At 37.6% G+C, this 18,882-nt stretch overlaps 1 protein-coding gene across 1 annotated transcript in view; it reads right to left on the reverse strand.

Annotated features, from left to right (window-relative positions):
- LVRN (laeverin) overlaps positions 1 to 18,882 on the reverse strand; it is a 56,689-nt gene that overhangs the window by 22,872 nt on the left and 14,935 nt on the right. The window contains exons 3-11 of the mRNA XM_014544195.1: positions 18,211 to 18,347; positions 14,707 to 14,833; positions 11,433 to 11,587; positions 9,509 to 9,622; positions 3,547 to 3,690; positions 2,953 to 3,018; positions 2,797 to 2,862; positions 2,234 to 2,406; positions 348 to 424 (exon numbers count right to left, since the gene is read on the reverse strand). Coding sequence (XP_014399681.1) covers positions 348 to 424; positions 2,234 to 2,406; positions 2,797 to 2,862; positions 2,953 to 3,018; positions 3,547 to 3,690; positions 9,509 to 9,622; positions 11,433 to 11,587; positions 14,707 to 14,833; positions 18,211 to 18,347 — 1,059 coding nt within the window. The remainder of the gene's footprint in view (positions 1 to 347; positions 425 to 2,233; positions 2,407 to 2,796; positions 2,863 to 2,952; positions 3,019 to 3,546; positions 3,691 to 9,508; positions 9,623 to 11,432; positions 11,588 to 14,706; positions 14,834 to 18,210; positions 18,348 to 18,882) is intronic.

Consider the following 18,882-nt stretch of genomic DNA (forward strand, 5'->3'; position numbering starts at 1 on the left):
TGGGAGATGCGGGAAGAGACTGGACAAAAATCGTGCACCTATGGATGAGGACAGTGGGTGGGGAGTGAGGGCGGAGGGTGGGGCGGGAACTGGAAGGAGGGGAGTTATGGGGGGGGAAAAAAAAGAGGAACAAATGTAATCTGAACAATAAAGATTTAATAAAAAAAATCTACAACAACAACAAAAAAAAGAAACTTTTCTTTAAATCTCTATGTTCAACAAGAATGATATCATACTTTAGTTTTAAACAGGATAGCTTTTCAAAAGCTAAATATTTCAAATTTTATCCTTTATAGTATATATATGCATGTATATATGTGAAGATATTTAAAAAATTTGTTACTTACTGCTGCTTTTATCTAGCCAGACTAAAGATTGTGTAGTTCCATTTTTCATCCAAAGAACAGGTACAATCCATGTGTCACTTAGAAAAAATTTTAAATTCAGTTAATTTTCACACATAAGAATATAAGCACTGAGCCAATGTTAAATGAGATGATAAAATAACAGACAGAAATTGGTCATTCCCTCTGGATATGTAGGACTTGGCTTCTTATTATTCACTATTGATTTTACAAGCCAGTTTGGCTTTAGTTGTTTGTTTACTCTCTCTTGTTGTATCTTATAGATCAGTGGTTCTCAACCTGTGGGTTGCGACCCCTTTGGTGGTCCAACGACCCTTTCACAGGGGTCACCTAAGACCATCCTGCATATTAGATATTTACATTATGATTCATAACAGTAGCAACATTACAGTTATGAAGTAACAACGAAAATAATTTTATGGTTGGGTCGAAACATGAGGAACTGTATTTAAAGGGCCAGAAGGTTGAGAACCACTGTTATAGACTGACTTCTTAAAACTTAAGGTAGCTTCTAGGACTATCTTGTTAAAGGCCTGTTTATAATAAATGATAGCCACCTGGCCTGTTCAGAGGTTGTTCAAATGCTGCAGACAGACCCAAATCCATACTTGCCAAGAGAGGTAAAGAGAAATTTAAGAAGAAAAACTTGGCAAATATTTCAAAATACTTTTCTGCATCAAGCTTTCTCCCCATCTGAAAAATGTTCAGCATGAGTCAGCCAGATCATTCATATTTCCTGAAGGCCAGCATTCTTTCCGTGTTTGTGGACATGACCTGGATGAAGTAGCTGACCACAAGGAGGACATTAGTCACCTGAAGGGATGGACATGCTACTTGGAATTTGGGCAATATTTTTCAATCTGCTCAAATACTCACAAGTCTGGATTCTCAAAGGCATTAAACTGAGGGTCTCTGTTTTACCTGATGACTAAGGCATAACTCTTCTCAAAAGACACAGTATATCACAGTGAGAAGAAATCTTTAGGTCTCTTGTTCCTCTCCCCTGGGGTTTTAAAGAAAGAGTAGGAGGACCTGAAAATTTTGGTGGTGGTATTTGAAAATTAATTACTCATTTGTGGCAATACTACAATGAGATGTGAGGATCAAAATTTTATGAAAAACAGTTAAAAATTATCTAACAAATTAAGAAATAGAAGGGAACGAGAAAATGATGAATACTAAGCCACTTTATACTCATTATTTCATTTTTACAACAATCTACTGGGATACCTGTTATTATGTTTATTTTATAGATAAGTCAATTAAAACTCAGAGATTTTAAATAAGACTTACCTAAGATTTGAAGTTTGGTGGAGTTCCTATTTGAACCCAGGTCTAACAGTATTGAAAGCCCATAATTCTAATGCTATAGGAAGGGGTACAAATACACATAGACATGCATGTGTGTTCATACACAAAACTATTCCTCAGACATAGTTACCATTCAGTACTGTTTCTAGAGAAAAGAAGATGACCTTGCAACACGATATCCTTTTCTCTTAACTAGCATGAGGTTATCTATGGCTCTAGCGTATTGCCTGTCACCCAGAATCCTGAGTAATTTGTTATTTCTGTCTGAAGGACAAAAAAGAAATACATAACACCCAAAGCTTTGGTCAATGGTGTTGAGGAGAGGCATTGCCTTGAAACCTTAAAAGCAGGTCTGTGGCCTGGCTCAGGACATCAGGAGCTCTCCCTTACCCTAGCACCTCAGGAACGTCCTACACGGAGTCCTAAGTCACCATCCCAGAGTCACTCTGCAAAAAGGTGTAGCCAGCAGGGGTCATGCTTCCTCACCCACAGGCTGGTTTCCATTTGATCAGAACTCAACCCAAGGAAGGGAAAGACAGAGGAGCAAATCTACCTACTTGTGGGTTGGAAGAGTCTGATTTTTAACCTTTCCAAGATAAAATGGCTCCTGTTTCATGACGCCAGTAGATACATTTAAGGTGATAACTGGAAAACCACTCTGGTAGGTCCAACTGTCCATTATACTTTTTACTGTTGCTGGCAAAACAATTTTATTCTGGTCATCTATGGCCTGTTTTTAAAAAAACATCAGAAAAGCAGATATTTATCTTCAAAATCTTTTGAGGTAGCAATCTCCTAAAAGAAACGACATAGCTATTCCATATAGTAATTCCCAGTGGGTGATATACCGGGCCAAATTCAGAACTCCCTTCAACTCTATACCTGAATGGTTCCTTAGTTTATTCATTCATTCACTCACTAAACATATATTTTTAGACCTAATATGTGCAGGCTCTGTTCTGGGCACTGGGAATACAGTATTGGAGACTAAAGAAACAGCCCGACTTAAGGGTAAAACTGTTTTCCTGTGGCATTGCCATATAAGCCTGGCTGCCCCATCTTGTTGAATTCTATCATACAGAACAACTCAGCAAAAACATGTCAGGAAGTAGGCCAATACCATTTGAAAATGCCTCCAGAGATCATCTTGCTTAGCATTCGAGTAAGAAAATGTCTCCAAATATGACTGTAAAAATAGAAAAGTTAAGGTTAGAATAAATCACATCCTAAAGCAATTTACATTTATTGCCTTCCAAGTAACATTTTGTAAACTTACCTTAAGTGCGCTGATAAATAAATTCTCACTCAGGAAACTAGAAAGCATCCGGACCATAGACGCTCCCTAAGACATAAGAAGTTGTCCATGATTTGAACAAAATTCAATATCTAAATACTGACACATTCCATTTCAACAAGCATTATGCTGGGCTGTGCTCCTGACTGCATTGTGCACTTTAGTTGAATAACTTCAGTTATTCTAAAATATTTTAATAAAATAGTAGACTGTCACTAATTAATAGGTACAAGGTGAACTAATGCCCTACATATAGAAAGTTCAGGGTACACAAAATGTTTTAAATTTATATATATATGGCAAAAATAAATTTGTACCAAATAGAAGTGTCGAGGTCTAAGTGTCTAAGTCTATTCATAATGGTAGATGGTACTGAGCACCTAAGATGTGCTTGATTAATATTTACCAGATAATAATTGATTTAACCACATTTTCTGAAATCTATCTACTGAATAAAATTAGGGTTATTTGTATCAAAAGTTGTACAATAGCATATTAGCTTATGAACCTTGGAATCTATTTTATGCAACTTTCTGCAAGAGTTCAGAACAAAAGGAAATATATGACTGATTTTACCTTATTGTAAGTAAATATGTCAAAGAGCTCACTTATTTCATTAATTTCTGTGAAATTTTCCACCTTCATGGATACAGCTCGTGACACCAGGGAGTGATCTTCTCTGAGAACATCATGTAAAAGGTTAGAAAAAAACACTTCATTCTAAAAGGAAACGATTGAGCCACATTAAGTTCTGAGGTGTCACAGAAACACAAAGTTCAATGTTCCCAAAATACTTTCAAAAACTGACATTGAAGAAGGGAAAAACAATAATTGAGAAGTGCTCTGTGAGCTACAATATGCCAAATAAGCAAGAATTCCGTGAGTAATAAAATTCTAGGATACTTTCCTTCCCATTTAGTGTCTTTCTTTATTTCAATTTTTAAAAAATCAATTACAAGAGCTCCATATACCTTTTTCCTAAGGAGGTTCCTGGGTTGGGGGGGGGGGGGGAAAAATATCTTTGGGGGTTTTTTTAAAAAATATTTTTTTTTATTGATTTCAGAGATGAAGGAGAGGGAGAGAGAGATAGAAACATCAATGATGAGAAAGAATCATTGATTGGCTGCCTCCTGCATGCCCCCTACTGGGCATCGAGCCTGTAACCCGGGCATGTGCCCTTGACCGTAATCGAACCCAGGACCCTTCAGTCCGCAGGCCCATGCTCTATTCATTGAGCCAAACTAACGAAGGCTGGTGGTTTTGTTTTTGAACAAAAACAAAAGGGTTGGCAGGCTTCTTCAGGTTAGAAACATCGATGAGTGAGAAGCATCGATCAGCTGCCTCCTGCACACTCCCTACTGGGGATGTGCCCGCAACCAAGGTACATGCCCTTGACCAGAATCGAACCTGGGACCCTTGAGTCCGCAGGCTGATGCTCTATCCACTGAGCCAAACCGGTTAGGGCATCTCTTGGTGGTTTTAATCCTCTAGAATTTTATAGAGAATTATTAAAATCTAATATTAATCTAATTACTAATAGCAAACCCTTAAGATCAATCAGTATCTCTTTCATGGGCATTCATAAACCACAAGCATGCCATATTTATAAATTCAAAAGAATGCTGATATAATAATTTGTAATTGGAAATAACAGATTAGATATAACAGTTTATATATAACTCATACATTATAAGAAGGCAATTTGTTACATTTTGATAAGAAGTACAGAACTCTATAAAAGACTAAATCTCTCTGACCCATGACAAGGGCCATTTCTTTCTGAAGAAAAGCTGAAAGGATAACCAAAGTATAGCCAAGAGGTGCATGGGGTGGATGAGCCAAAGAAGGAACAATGGAGAAGTTGCAGGAATAGCATACCCTGGAGAGCCCCTGATAATCCACATGAAGCCTCTTTTGGGGGTCCCCATGTTGACTCTCACCCCTGGACAGTGTCAGATAAACTTTCAAATTCTGTCCCACTTCCATTAGCCTATGTTCCAATCATCACTCTCCCATTAGCACAGTATTTTTAGATTTATTAATACCATTGATTAGGCTCTTATCAAACTCTGAGAAAGCCTATCATTTAGGGCAATGCATACCAATAAAGACAATCTTTAATGTCAATAAAGATCACCTGGGGATTTTGTCAAACTCATCTTCTAATTCGGTTGGTCTGGGGTGGGGCCTATATTTTAACCAGATGCCGCTGACATTGCTAATTTGAGAATCACACTTTGAGTCACAAAAATTTAGGGACGACATCTACATAAGTCTGATCTTATTCATTAAGTATAGGTTTTATTAATTTAATACTCAAGAGTTCTGCATTTGCATATGGTTTTCTGATTTTCCTTCTCAATTTCAATCTAATGACTAGATAAAAGTCCATGATCTCTCAAAGGTTATTGAAATAAGGCCTTAAGCTTAAAAAAATTTTTTTTCAAAGCTTATGCTAATTTTCTAAAGTGCCGGGATCTGATGCTCTTCTAGCAAGGATTGTATTCACTCTGCTGCACAATAATTGAGAAATGTAGACTCAGAAAAGAGTAATTAAGAACCAATGATGAAAAAAATAACTAAATGATACAAAAAGAGCTAATCTTACCATCTAAGTTTCAAAAACACCAGTAATATGTTTTCATCAAGTTTCCCAGATATGACAATACCTTAGCCATTTTAGTTGCATTAAGAGGTACTGATTAATGTTAATATATTCTATTTAATTAAGAACAGGGTAAAATTTAAAAAATGGGCAGAAAACCTGAGTAGACATTTCACCAAAGAGGGTATACAGATAGCTAATAGACATATGTAAAGATGCTCAACAACACTAATCATCAAAGAAATGCAAATTAAAACCACAATGAGATACCACCCCACACCTGTCAGAATGGCTATCATCAGTAAATCAACAAACAACAAGTATTGGTGAGGATGTGGAGAAAAGGGAAACCTTGTGCATTTTGGTGAGAATGTAAATTGGTGCAGCCACTATGCAAAATATTATGGAGGATTTTAAAAAAAATTAAAAATGGAACTGCCTTATGACCCAGCAATTCCACTTCTGGGAATATATCCAAAAAAAACCCAAAATACTAATTTAAAGGAATATATGTATCCCTATGTTTATTGCAATAGTCAAGATATGGAAGCAACCCAAGTGTCCATCAATAGACAAGTGGTACATATACACAATGGAATATTACCAGGTCATAAAAAAGAATGATATCTTACCATCTGACAACATAGATGAACCTAGAGGGTATTATACTAAGTGAAATAAGTAAGTCAGAGAAAGACTAATACCAGATGGTTTCACTTATATGTGGAATCTAAGCGACAAAATAAACTAATGAGCAAAACTGAAACAGTTTTATAGAAACAGAGAACAGACTGATGTTTGCCACAGGGGATGGAGTTGGAGGGCTGAGTGAAAAAGGTGAAGGGATTAAGAAGCACAAATTGGTAGTTACAAGACAGTCACAGGGATGCAAAGCGCAGCATAGGGAATAGAGTCAATAATCTACACTAATAAAAAAAAGGCTAATATGCAAATCGACTGAACGGCAGAATGACCAGTTGCTATGATACACACTGACCACCAGGCGGTAGACACTCAACACAGGAGCTGCCCCCTGGTGGTCAATGCGCTCAGCCAGAAGCTGGGCAGTGCTCAGGCTGTCTGACTGACGGAAAGTGGGCCTAACTCGGCAGTTGGACATCCTCCAAGGGCTCCCAGACTGCGAGAGGGTGCAGGCCAGGCTGAGGACCCCCCAACCCCCGCCTGAGTGCACGAATTTTGTGCACTGAGCCTCGAGTATTGTAATAATATTGTAACTATATATGGTACCAGGTGGGAACTGAGAAAATTGGGAGAGAACACTTTGTAAAGTATATGACTGTATAACCACTATGCTGCACATCTGAAATTAATAAAAATAATGTTGCATGTAAACTGTTATTGAAAATAAAATTTAAAAAGAACATAGAGAGTAAATCTAATTATTTTGGGGAATGGAACTTCTTTATTGACTCTAAGCATAGAGGTTTAGAGTATATGGATAGGGCTTTTGAAGAAAACTAAGATTTACTACATGTATATAAAGTTTATATATATGAAAAGAGTCATATAAACACACACACACACACACACACACACACACACACACTAGCTCCTTGAGAGCAAGAACACTCCCAGGTGCTTTCTCTGCAGAGCACGGTGGTTAAAGGTATGGGCTTTGCAGTCAAAGAATTTGGAATTGCATCTCACCTTTGATATTTAATAACTCTGAAACCTTGCACAGTGCACTTAATGCTTCCATGCCTGTTTCCTTAACTATAAAATAGAAAAAATAACAACTACACTCAGATGATTGTTTTGAGGATTAAGATGATGTGTGTATAGAATTCACAGTACCTGGCACTTAAGTCCAAAGTGCTCAGTTAATGGCAAAGACCATATTACTGTTGTCACTCTCATCTTTACCCTAGTCATTAGACTAGATCCAGACAACTGGGTTATAATCACAGTTCTGTCCCAATCAGGAAAATGAACTGGGAAAGTCAGTTAACCTTTTGATACTTCTTTCTGCTGAACTATATAATAATGTCCAATCCACGGGAGAAAGAACAGAGGCACCACAGAGCAGCTGGACTGAGGGTTGTGGACATTTTATACGATATCTGAAAAGGGGAGAGTAGGTGCATGGAACTGGGACATTCAGAGGTTGCTATATCAGTGTTTCCCAAAAACCATGATTTCATAAACAGATGCAAAAAAGTTTTTTTTAAGTCTGTAGGGCTAAGACAGGCTTGTCAACTTTTTATTCTACCATCTTTTTAAAAAATATATTTTTTTATTGATTTCAGAGAGGAAGGGAGAGGGGAGAGAGAGATAGAAACATCAATGAGGAGAGAGAATCATTGATTGGCTGCCTCCTGCACGCCCCCTACTGGGGATCGAGTCCGCAATCTCAGCATGTGCCCTTGACCATAATTGAACCCGGGACCCTTTAGTCTGCAGGCCAACGCTCCATCCACTGAGCCAAACCAGCTAGGGCACTACCATCTTTTTAACCAACAAAAACCAAACATTATCTATGTATCATCACCACCCTTTCATAAAAGAAGGCAAATTTTATTACCAATATAGTCTTACAAACTCCTTCAAAGTGAAGAAATTTAGCCTGTAAGGAGGAGCTGGCCAGTGGAGATCAACGTTTCAAATAACAATACACTCTTTGAATGAGTGGGGATGGGGAGAGGACAAGAGGCCAAGAATCCAGCCTGGGAACCACTTGGGAGGGGAGATGAGGGAGAGGCTGGCAGAGAGCAGCAGGAAGAGCTGCCCTAAGCATCAGAGAGGTGGCTGGAGGCAGGACCAGAAGGGAAGAAAGGGCCTCTGGTTTGTTATAAAGGGGTGAGGTCTGTGTCAAAGGATGATATTAAATTTAAACACATAAACATCTAAGTAAAATAAAGTCAATTTAGCTTTATCATGACATTCTGAAAGCACTACCTAATTACTCTAAATAAATTATCAAAAATATAGAGTTGAAATCATCAGAATCACATATCCATAAATTTATCCTTTTTTTCATATTACTAGTTACTCAAAACAGCAAAATAATATGAGCTATAACATATAAACATCAGCTATATAATATACTAGAGGCCCGGTGCACAAAATTCATGCACCGGCCTGCATCCTCTAGATGTCCACGACCCCTTGGGGGATGTCCACCCTCACAATCCAGGATCCCTCGCTCCTTACCGCCTGCTTGCTTGCTCCTTATCACTTGACTTACTGCTCCTTAGTGCTGCCACGGAGGCGGGAGAGACTCCCGCCACCGCTGCTGCACTTGCCAGCCATAAGCCCAGCTTCTGGCTGAGTGACGCTCCCCCTGTGGGAGCACACTGACCACCAGGGGGCAGCTCTTGCGTTGAGCATCTGCCCCCTGGTGGTCAGTGCTCATCATAGCGACCGGTCATTCTGGTCGTTCCAATATAATGGTCGCTTAGGCTTTTATTATATAGATTATATATCAACTATATTATATGTGAAATTATATGTACTATTTTAAGTATATAATATAGCATATCACTTATCATTAAAGTCATAGACCTCTGATTACAACTGCTTTAAAATTTAGGTTAGGTAGGAATAAGTGAAAATAACCTAAAATCAAATAACAGGAAAAGATTATACACATATACCTTATAAGGTTATATAATAACATGTTAGGCAACCTTTAGAAACCTTGTTTTAAAAAATAATTAATGATTTGTGGAAATGCTTTTGATATCATTTGAAGTTAAAAAAGGCATTATACATTTCTGTGTAATTCCCACTTTTATGAATATTTACAATAAATAAGCCTGGAAAAAGAAAATACATTAAAAAGATAACACTGATCATCTCTGGTATTACAGATAATGTAGTATTAATTATATTTTACACATTTTCATCAATAACTATGCATTACTCTTATAATTAGGAGAAAAAATTACAAATAAATTTGACAGACATACTTACTCCTGAGAGTTTAGGATTGAAGTAATTAACTACTCCAAACTCAAAATGAGATGCAAATCCTTCATTGAGCCAGATATTGTTCCACCAACTCATGGTAACCAAGTTTCCAAACCACTTTTGAAGATGGAAAAGAAAAGAGTTTTCTTAAATTTAATTTAGGTAATATTTCTTGAAATTGCATGTTAAATAAATGTAGAATCAAAGACAAACTTTATTTGCTATCAATAAAACAGGAATCCAAAAACATGTTGTTTTAACATGAAGAAATATTAGTCATGCGCTCATTTCCCTGAAATAATTATTTCACATTCAAAGATTGAAAGCAATTTTTGTTTTAATGTGATGTTCAAAAATAATGAAAGCCAGAGTAGCATTTCTTAAACTGTCCACTTTGCCCATAAGTTAAATAAAGCAGAAGTACTAAATGTCACATAATACCTACTAATTATAGTATCTTATACTCTAAATAAACTACAGCAGGATTTGGCTGTAAGCAGTTATTATGTTCTAAAAATATGATTTGATCTGTGCCATGTACAAATCACTCAAGTAATCATGTTCTGCAAAATGGTACCGCTATCATTATTTTCTATTTGAGCTTAATAGAAAGTGTCAAACAGATGATGAATAGAATCAGGAAAGAAAAACACAATAATTTCCAAGACCAACAAATCCACACCCTAGTATTTAACCAAATTATTAGAACAGCTGTGATGTGCTAAGAGTTAGCCTGTATTCCAAAACAATGTGTCACTTAGGATATAATAAAAAATGACACCTTGGGTGACTGATCAAAACTTGTGGAAGTGTGTGTTGAATAACAAACAGGGTGTTTGTTATTCAAACCCAGTAAATCACTTTCCCAAAATTTCTTATAAATCTATGTAACAAAATAATTTCATAGTTTAGTTATTTCTTTCTTGACTGGCTTGTATTAATGAAGTCAAGGTCAAAAGGGGCATATGAAAATTTCCATCAAACCAAATTTCCATCAAACTAAACTTCTCCAACCACAACATGAAAGTATATAGTTCTAATGTAATGAACTTTGTTTACACCAGTTTTGGGGATGCAGCTCGAGGATTAATTATCACTCATCTCATTGACACTAATATATTGTATATATTCCTTTAACCTCTCTTTTCCCACCCCCCGCCCCAAAAAAGAGCTTGTAACAATCTACTGATGAAATGTGGATATCTTTCCGTAAACTTTTATGATGTACCTTACTTTGAGATGGCATGAAAACAAATAATCATAGCTCTGCTTGGCTTATTTTTCCTGAAGGGAACTTTTTAGAGCAAGTTAATCCTTGGATGTAAATAGCTAATCCTCCAATGGACTGTAAGGTCTCATCACTGTGATCCATCAACAACTGTTCAGATCTACTCGGGATGTGATTACATAGAGCCTCCCTTGTTTTTCTCATTATATATATATTGGAGAGGGCAGAAGGGAGAGAAGGAGAGAGAAACATTGATCAGCTGTCTCCTGCATGCGTCCTACTGGGGATTGAGCCCACAACCCAGACATGTACCTCTACTGGGGATCAAACCTGCAACCTCTAGCTGCATGAGAAGACATTCAACCAACTGAACCACACTGGCCATGGCTCCCATTTTATTTTTTAAATATTTCCTTTTATAGAAAGAGGGGAAGGAAAAGGGAGAGAGAAACATCTATATGAGAGTGAGACATCGATTGAATGCCTTCTCATGCCCACTACCAGGGATAGGCTGCAATCCAACCAACTGACCCATACTGGCCAGGGCTCTCATTGTCCCATTTTTTGAATAAACTTTTTAAAATTTGGTGTATGGCAGGTGTTGTTGTTTTTCTTTTTTTACTTTGTTTTTTGCTATTTTTGGTAGAGCAGCTGGGAAACATCTTCATGTGAAATAAGAGAAAACATTCTACCACGTGCCTGATGCCCAATCTCGTGGGAGACAATGTGAGAGATCACCGTCTTTTTTTCTGTTAGTTGCTCATCTGGTTTCAGCAACAATAATGACTCATCAAATATCAGTAATCCCCAATTTTCCATTGCACGGTTGTCAAAAGTAGGCAAGGCAATCATATCTGAATGGAATTCAATGGAGGAAACAATAGAATCATTCTTTCAAAAAATTTGAGATTTCCAGTTATAAATATCTCAAAGTTAAATCATATAAATACTGAAAAAATTCAAGTAAATATGTATAATCTGAGAGTAGACTTTAAAGACAAATACTAAAGACAGAAGCCAGAAAATAAATTGTTTTTATTATATAAAAACCAAATACTTTTAATGAAGGACTTGTATCCAAAATATACAAAGATCTCTTAAAGGTCAACAATAAGCAAATAAGTAACTTTATAAATTTGGCAAAAGATCAAAACAGACATGCCACAAATAATATATACCTGCCTTAACCGGTTTGGCTCAGTGGATAGAGCATCGGCCTGCAGACTCAAGGGTCCCAGGTTTGATTCCGGTCAAGGGCATGTACCTTGGTTGCGGGCACATACCCAGTTGGGGGTGGGCGGGAGGCAGCTCATCAATATTTCCCTCTCATCCATGTTTCTAACTCTCTATCCCTCTCCCTTCCTCTCTGTAAAAAATCAATAAAATGTATTTTAAAACATAAAAGAATATATACCAATGAAAAATAAGCATATGAAAAGAAGCTCTATGTCATATGTCATTAGGAAATTGCAAATTAAAACAATAATAAAACAAAAACAACGAGATACCACTACACACCTATTAGGATGGCTAAAATCCAAAACACACCACCAAATGTTGGAGAAGATTTGGAACAACAGAAACTCTCATTATTGCTGGTGAGTATGCAAAATGGTACAGTCACTTTGGAAGAAAGTTTGGTGATTTCTGATAAAGCTAAATATAGGCTGATCATACAGTCTAGCAACTGAGCTTCTAGGTATTTACCCCCCTAGTTGAAGATTTATGCCCATACAAAAACTTGCACACACATGTTTATTGCCTCTTTATTCGTAATTGCCCAAAATGAAAAGCAACCAAGATGTCCTTCAAAGGCCAATGGATAAACAAACTGTTGGACATCCATACAATATTGTATTATTCAATTATAAAAAGAAATGATCTATCAAGCTATGGGAAGTCATGGAGAAATCATAAATGTATATCACTAAGTAAAGGAAGCCAGTCTAAAAAATCTACATATGGTATATAGGAAGTCTCTAAAAAATAAAGTCTATTTAAAATTAAACATTTAGTTCACTAAAAGACACCATAAACAAATTTGAAAGGCAAACCACAAACTGGGAAAAGTATATATCACAACTAGACAATATATTTTTAGTAAATAATTCTGACAAATTTAAAAAATATGTGAATAATTCACTAAAGAAATAATTCAAACAGCCAAAAATCTTACTAAAATGTTCAACTTCTTTACTTATCAAAAACAAAGATTAAAATAATGGTATAACTTAGTCTTTTAAATGTATGAGAAGCTTACTAATTAGTACTGGTTAGCATTAGTATTAATAATTAGTTATAGGAAAACTGGCACATGGCCTGCTGGTGAGGTGTCTTTCGGAAGCAATCCAGCAAAATGCTTCATAATCTTTAGAAATGTTCCTACCTTTTGACTAAATCATTCAACTTTTGGAATCTATACTAAGGCAAATATCCCATATATTTGTAAACATTTTCTTACAAGGATTTTCTGTAGTGTCCTGAAAGTAGTCCCCCCAAAGTGGTAGAAGCAGTCCAAATATTCAACCACTGAGGAGTAAATAAAGTAGTTTGTCAAGTTGAATATGTAGGTATTCTATGTCTTTAAAATGACAATAAATAATAGCCTGGCTGGTGTGGCTCAGTGGTTGAGCATTGACCCATGAACCAGGAGGTCACAGTTTGATTTCCAGGCAGTGTATATGCCAGGGTTGTGGGCTCGATCCCCAGCAGGGGACATGCAGGAGACACCCAATCCATGACACTCCTCATAGTTAATGTTTCTATCTCTCACTCCTTCTCCCTTTCTCTCTCTGAAATCAATAATAAACATATTTTAAATACAATAAAAAAGAATATTTAGTTATCTGGATCATGTCGATACATTTTGTTAAAAAACAAAGAAGCAAACAGAGAAAAACAGAGATCCAGACTGGCAGGCACTGGGATATACCCAAATGTCGGCCATGGTTATACCTGTGTGGCAGCATTGCAGGAGATTTTTTTCTGTTTTATGTGTGTGTGCTTTCCCCTATTTTTCCAAATTTTCTACAGTGTTATCATTTATTACTTTTGTAAGTAGAAGAACAATAAAAGTTTTTTAAATTTTCTTTTGCTACTAGAAGAAATCTCATTCGTACAATCTGTGCTACATCTGTCCAGTGAATGTTCTATGCTGTGCTAAATTCAATAATTTAAGTTGGCCTTATACAAGGTTGAAGTTGATAGTGTGTAGTAAAGTGTGTACCCAGGTCATTTCATAGCCTCCACAGATAATGCTCTATTATCTTGGATCAAACTTAGTTGCCTTAGACTAAGTTCCCCATTCTTCTAACCTTCCCTTTCCTTCACCCACTCCCATCCCACCACCAATGCATGACAAAGAAACAAAAAACATTTACATGATACCCTCACTCTAGAGAGAAAAATAAAAACATTGAACAACTTTCTAAGCTGAGTGGCTCTTTAAGGACATACTGTATAGATGTATGAGAGACAAAATGTTTACATATTTCCTCAAGAATCATATTATATTCACACATGATTCCAATTTTATATAGCAAAAATTCACAGATGGGACTCTTAAATCCTAATCCAATGACTCAAAACTAAAGAATATTTTTTTAAACCAACAAAACCTTACTAAAGGGAACTGAGTGACTCACGCAGGCCTGCTAAAAGAATCCAGAGCATTGCATTGCACACTTGCATTATGAGAGAAAAGTACTGGATGCAAGAGAGAAGACAGGGTCTGGATGATGTGAGGCTGCTAGCGAGGGATCCAAAGCCTGAGAGCTCCTTGAAAACCTGCTGGGCACAGGGCACCACATGAAGGAAGCGCAGACAGGCCTTCATGTTTTCAGGAGGGGATGAAACTAACCCCAAAATAGCAGCTAAATGGTGACAGTGGGTCCTTGGAGGCTCATCTGGATACAATCTCATCCCAGGGCCCCATAAAAGGAAAATAACTGCATTGGAAGGGCAGATGACTCACCTGTTTTTGGAAGAGGGTAACTAATATTAAATAAATCTTCCAGAAAAGAGAAGATGGGGCCTGTGATGTTCAAAGCAAAGTCTGCATTTCCATTTGCAATGGCGTCTTTCCGAGCCCAGATGCGTATCTAAATAAAAACAATTGAGCAATGATGAGAAAAAGCAGTATTGGAAAGTGGCAGCCTGCTTGCTCCAATTCCCTGATACTCTAGACCAGTGGTTCTCAACCTGTGGGTCGCGACCCCTTTGGCAGTCGAACGACCCTTTCACAGGGGTGGCCTAAATACATCCTGCATATCAGATATTTACATTATGATTCATAACAATAGCAAAATTACAGTTATGAAGTAGCAATGAAAATAATTTTATGGTTGGGGGTCACCACAACATGAGGAACTGTATTAAAGGGTTGCAGCATTAGGAAGGTTGAGAACCACTGCTCTAGACTCTAGAGCCAAAGTCACACTGTTTCACAAGAAGCTATATAACAAAACATTTAAATGCTTATGCACGCTGAGAAAAGCCCAGAAGGCTCTTCTCTGAGTTGTGAACAGTGGCTCCCCCCAAAAGTGTGTTATTTCAGTCTTTTGCAATAACATGTATAACTATTGTCACCCCAAAACAATCTGTGCCTACCCCCATGGAAAATGTAGCTTCTATGTTAGAGAGTAAATGGGCACCTTGGGCCCTTATTTCCTGGTTCTAGACATATTTCCAATGTCCCAAAAAAGAATTGTGTGGTTAGTGAGGGTTATACAGTATGGTACACATTAAACAAATTTGAATCGTGCCAACTTAAAATGGTTTGTTAATGAAAACATTAATAGTCCCATCTTACTTTCAAAACTTAGAATACGGTTAATTTCCCTGATTTTAAAGAGTTCATCAAAAGTTTTATGATTTTATAGTTGTTGAAGCAAGTAAATTATATTCTGTTTATATATATAGTAGGTAAAAAGAAATCCCTGCCATGTTTTATTAGTTTAATGTAACCATGTTGTTTGGGCACTTGGAATTTTTTTGCATAATTTTGGTGACTACTGTTGTTTTAACATTCATTATTATTTTAATATGAAATTATTTTATACCCCAAAACAATGCCATCTAAGCACTTTTTAATGGAGTTGCTAGTGTTAATGTTAAAGAACATGTATGAAACTCAATAACCCTGAAACGAAAAGCAGAGGAAATTAAAATAATTGTCCTGATGTGAGTACAGTTAATTTGAGAAAGATCTCTCTGCAAAACATTAGGGAAAATGCTAAGTAAATGAAAAACAGCATAACAATATTTGCAAATTACTGCCCTTCAAGAACACATTCACTTCACTTTGCTCTAATTTCTGCTAGAAAAATGTGTCTTGAAGCACGCACATTTTGACTTATGTGAGATCTTCAGGAATGCTCCCCTTTCACAGCATGTAACCACCTGCTTTTGAAGCCTTCTGCACTGATCCCCTGACTCCTTCCAACCTTCCCCTTCCTGCCGAGGTCTCATTACCCTTGAGAAAATGGGCCCAGGACTCAGCCCTACTTCTACAATAAACTTACCCTCCCCAACTCTAGTTCTAACTTTTGCATCAACAGAAAGACTACTAACCCAAAGCGCACACTACTGAGTGAAAAGAACAATCTCCTCTCCCCACATTCAAGATAATGAATGCATTTTAATTCATTTAATTATTTGGAAAATAATGGCAATAACAATTAAAGTCTCTATGTTAATTTTTAGTCTATAAAGCTCCTCCCATCAACTACCATTCCATAAGCCAAGAGGCAGGCAAATAATGGAGATTTCTATCTGGGTGCGAGGGGTGAGTGGCCCCGGTAGAGCAGCAAGGAGCACTTGGAGATGTAGCCATAAAGTTCTTTCAAAACCATAGCTAGTCCACCAATGTGTTCTTGTGTGGCCCTCCTGATACACAGCCAACCTCAGTATCTAAGAGGGAGGAATGTCTTTGCGCATACCCATGTGTGCTAAATTCTACTTAAAATGTGTTATCTCCAACCTTAATTCTGTGTTTCCTATATTTATCCTCATGCCACACATTAATCACATTTTCAATTTCACTAAGTTTTCTCCTACTTGATGAGTAATTTTTATACAATCTTGGCGTTATTCCAAGGGTACATTCTAGTTCTCCTGTAGAGTATACAGGACCCCTTCATTGTAGCACTGAGCCTTAGCCAAATGCAACATTCCACTGATAAACTCATCCCAAATTTCAACTTTCTGGCTGACAACATTACTTTCTTAGGCATTTCCTCTTTGCTTCTATGGCAGCTGGCTTTCTTTTAGGGGGAATCTTTCATTAAGGAACAGATTTGATGCTTTTCTGAGACTTGTTTGCTGTGCAGTAGCATTGAGAGCAACAAGCCACTTGAGATGTGGATGCTGACAGAGCGCTTTGGGTCACTCATGTGCTCTGGAGCCCACTCCTTCATGTCAGACACAAAGCGTGTGCTTTCAAATCGTGCCTGAGTATATTGATGAATATAGATGTCATGAAGGTTTGACGTGGCCAATGTTATATCTGTGAACATCAAGGATTTACCAGTGATTATTCAATCCAGAAAATCAGGCTGGAGCCAAGAGCTGAGGGAGATAACGAGCCGCTGTTTGCATCCAGCACGGCATTTCCAATTCATCATTAGTTAGGAGTGCAAAAGGAGTAACTATGAGTGATTCTCCCCCTGATGACAGACTTGGCTCATCTTCAGCTTCCTTGTCTCCACAAGTAGGAGACAAAGTACGAGCCCAAGAGAGAGCCTCAGCCAGCTGTAAGGCCGAATCTTTCTCAGCCCAATGAAGTCAGTCTGACCAGAAAGAACCAGGACTACAGCAGTGGCCTTACTTGCCTCCATACTCTAGCATAGAGAGTGAACCAGTATACAACGTATTGGGTACTTTCCGCAAGGATTATTATGTAATGAGGATATCATTGGGAGAAAACTAGGTATTTCAGGACAGAGCACCTATTTTATACAAATCTGGGGAAGTGTTATGAGCTGCAGAGCTGAGGAAGCCAACAGCCCTGCTTCTCAGCAAGGATGGTATTTAACCTGCACGTTTCATCTCAGCCACAGCACTGTTCCCAGCTGGGTCATGCTCGTGCCACACTGAGTATCACCCAGCTTCAAGGCTGAGTTATAGGGAGGTAAACAACAGGTAAACCTGAGCTTCAAGGCGCTAGTATGTCAGTTCTCCCTGTTCTCCCTTGTCCTTTGAAAGGCAGCAACAGCCTGAAAAGAGGGGGCTTTGAACTTGCCTTGAGTGGACTTAGTGTGTAGCCTTCCATGGAAACCCCTCCACAGAGCTATAGCGGGGATTATGTTTCATTCCTCAAAGCCACACTAAGAGCTTGTAAAGGACTTGGAAAAAGTTGGAGTGAGTACCAGGAGGGGACGATGGGATGTGTAGCCATGCTCCCAGATGCAGAGAGAGTGGATGAACACTCTGCAGCCCGTACAAAGATACCCTTACCTGGAGACACTTCCTTACTCACCTCTTTGCCCCTTTCAGTTCTGTTGACATGGTCATAGTCACATATGACAAATGCAGCTAAATAAGTTGGCATGCGGGGTGTGGTATGAAAGGTGGTAACTGTCCATTTGCTTCCATTCACATCTTTTTCAGACTGACCTGGAGAAATTTATTTTAGTCCAAAATCACCATAAACCTAAGTAACAATATCTACCTTTAAATTAATTTGTCAAGTTGACTGTCACCTGGCTACTTCTTCCCAACTATGTCCCACAGTCTAGCAGTTTGGATTTCTCTAACCCTAACTTATCAAAACCACATTGGGAAGATCTAAGGACAGCATCTTAGTCCTGAATTAGTATGTTGAGTAGCTGGTCTTGACTGAGGGCCACATCCATGAGCACTCTAAGTTAGGCCCCATGTAGAGACTAGACATTGGGTGGTGAGCACACAATGCAATAAACAGATGATGTATTATAAAACTGTATACCTGAAACTTATATAATGTTATTAACCAATGCTACCCCAATAAATTTACTTTTAAAAAAGAAACAGGATTTATTATCTCCAAAATGTGGGTGCCGCCACATATCCCACGTGACTGATCTTCCTAATTATAATACACTACCAGCATATTGCATAGAAAAGCTATTGATTTAAAAGCTATTACAGAGTTAAGTATATATATATATAT

The sequence above is a fragment of the Myotis brandtii genome, unplaced genomic scaffold (genome assembly GCF_000412655.1).
Source record: "Myotis brandtii unplaced genomic scaffold, ASM41265v1 scaffold1105, whole genome shotgun sequence".
NCBI lineage: Eukaryota > Metazoa > Chordata > Mammalia > Chiroptera > Vespertilionidae > Myotis > Myotis brandtii.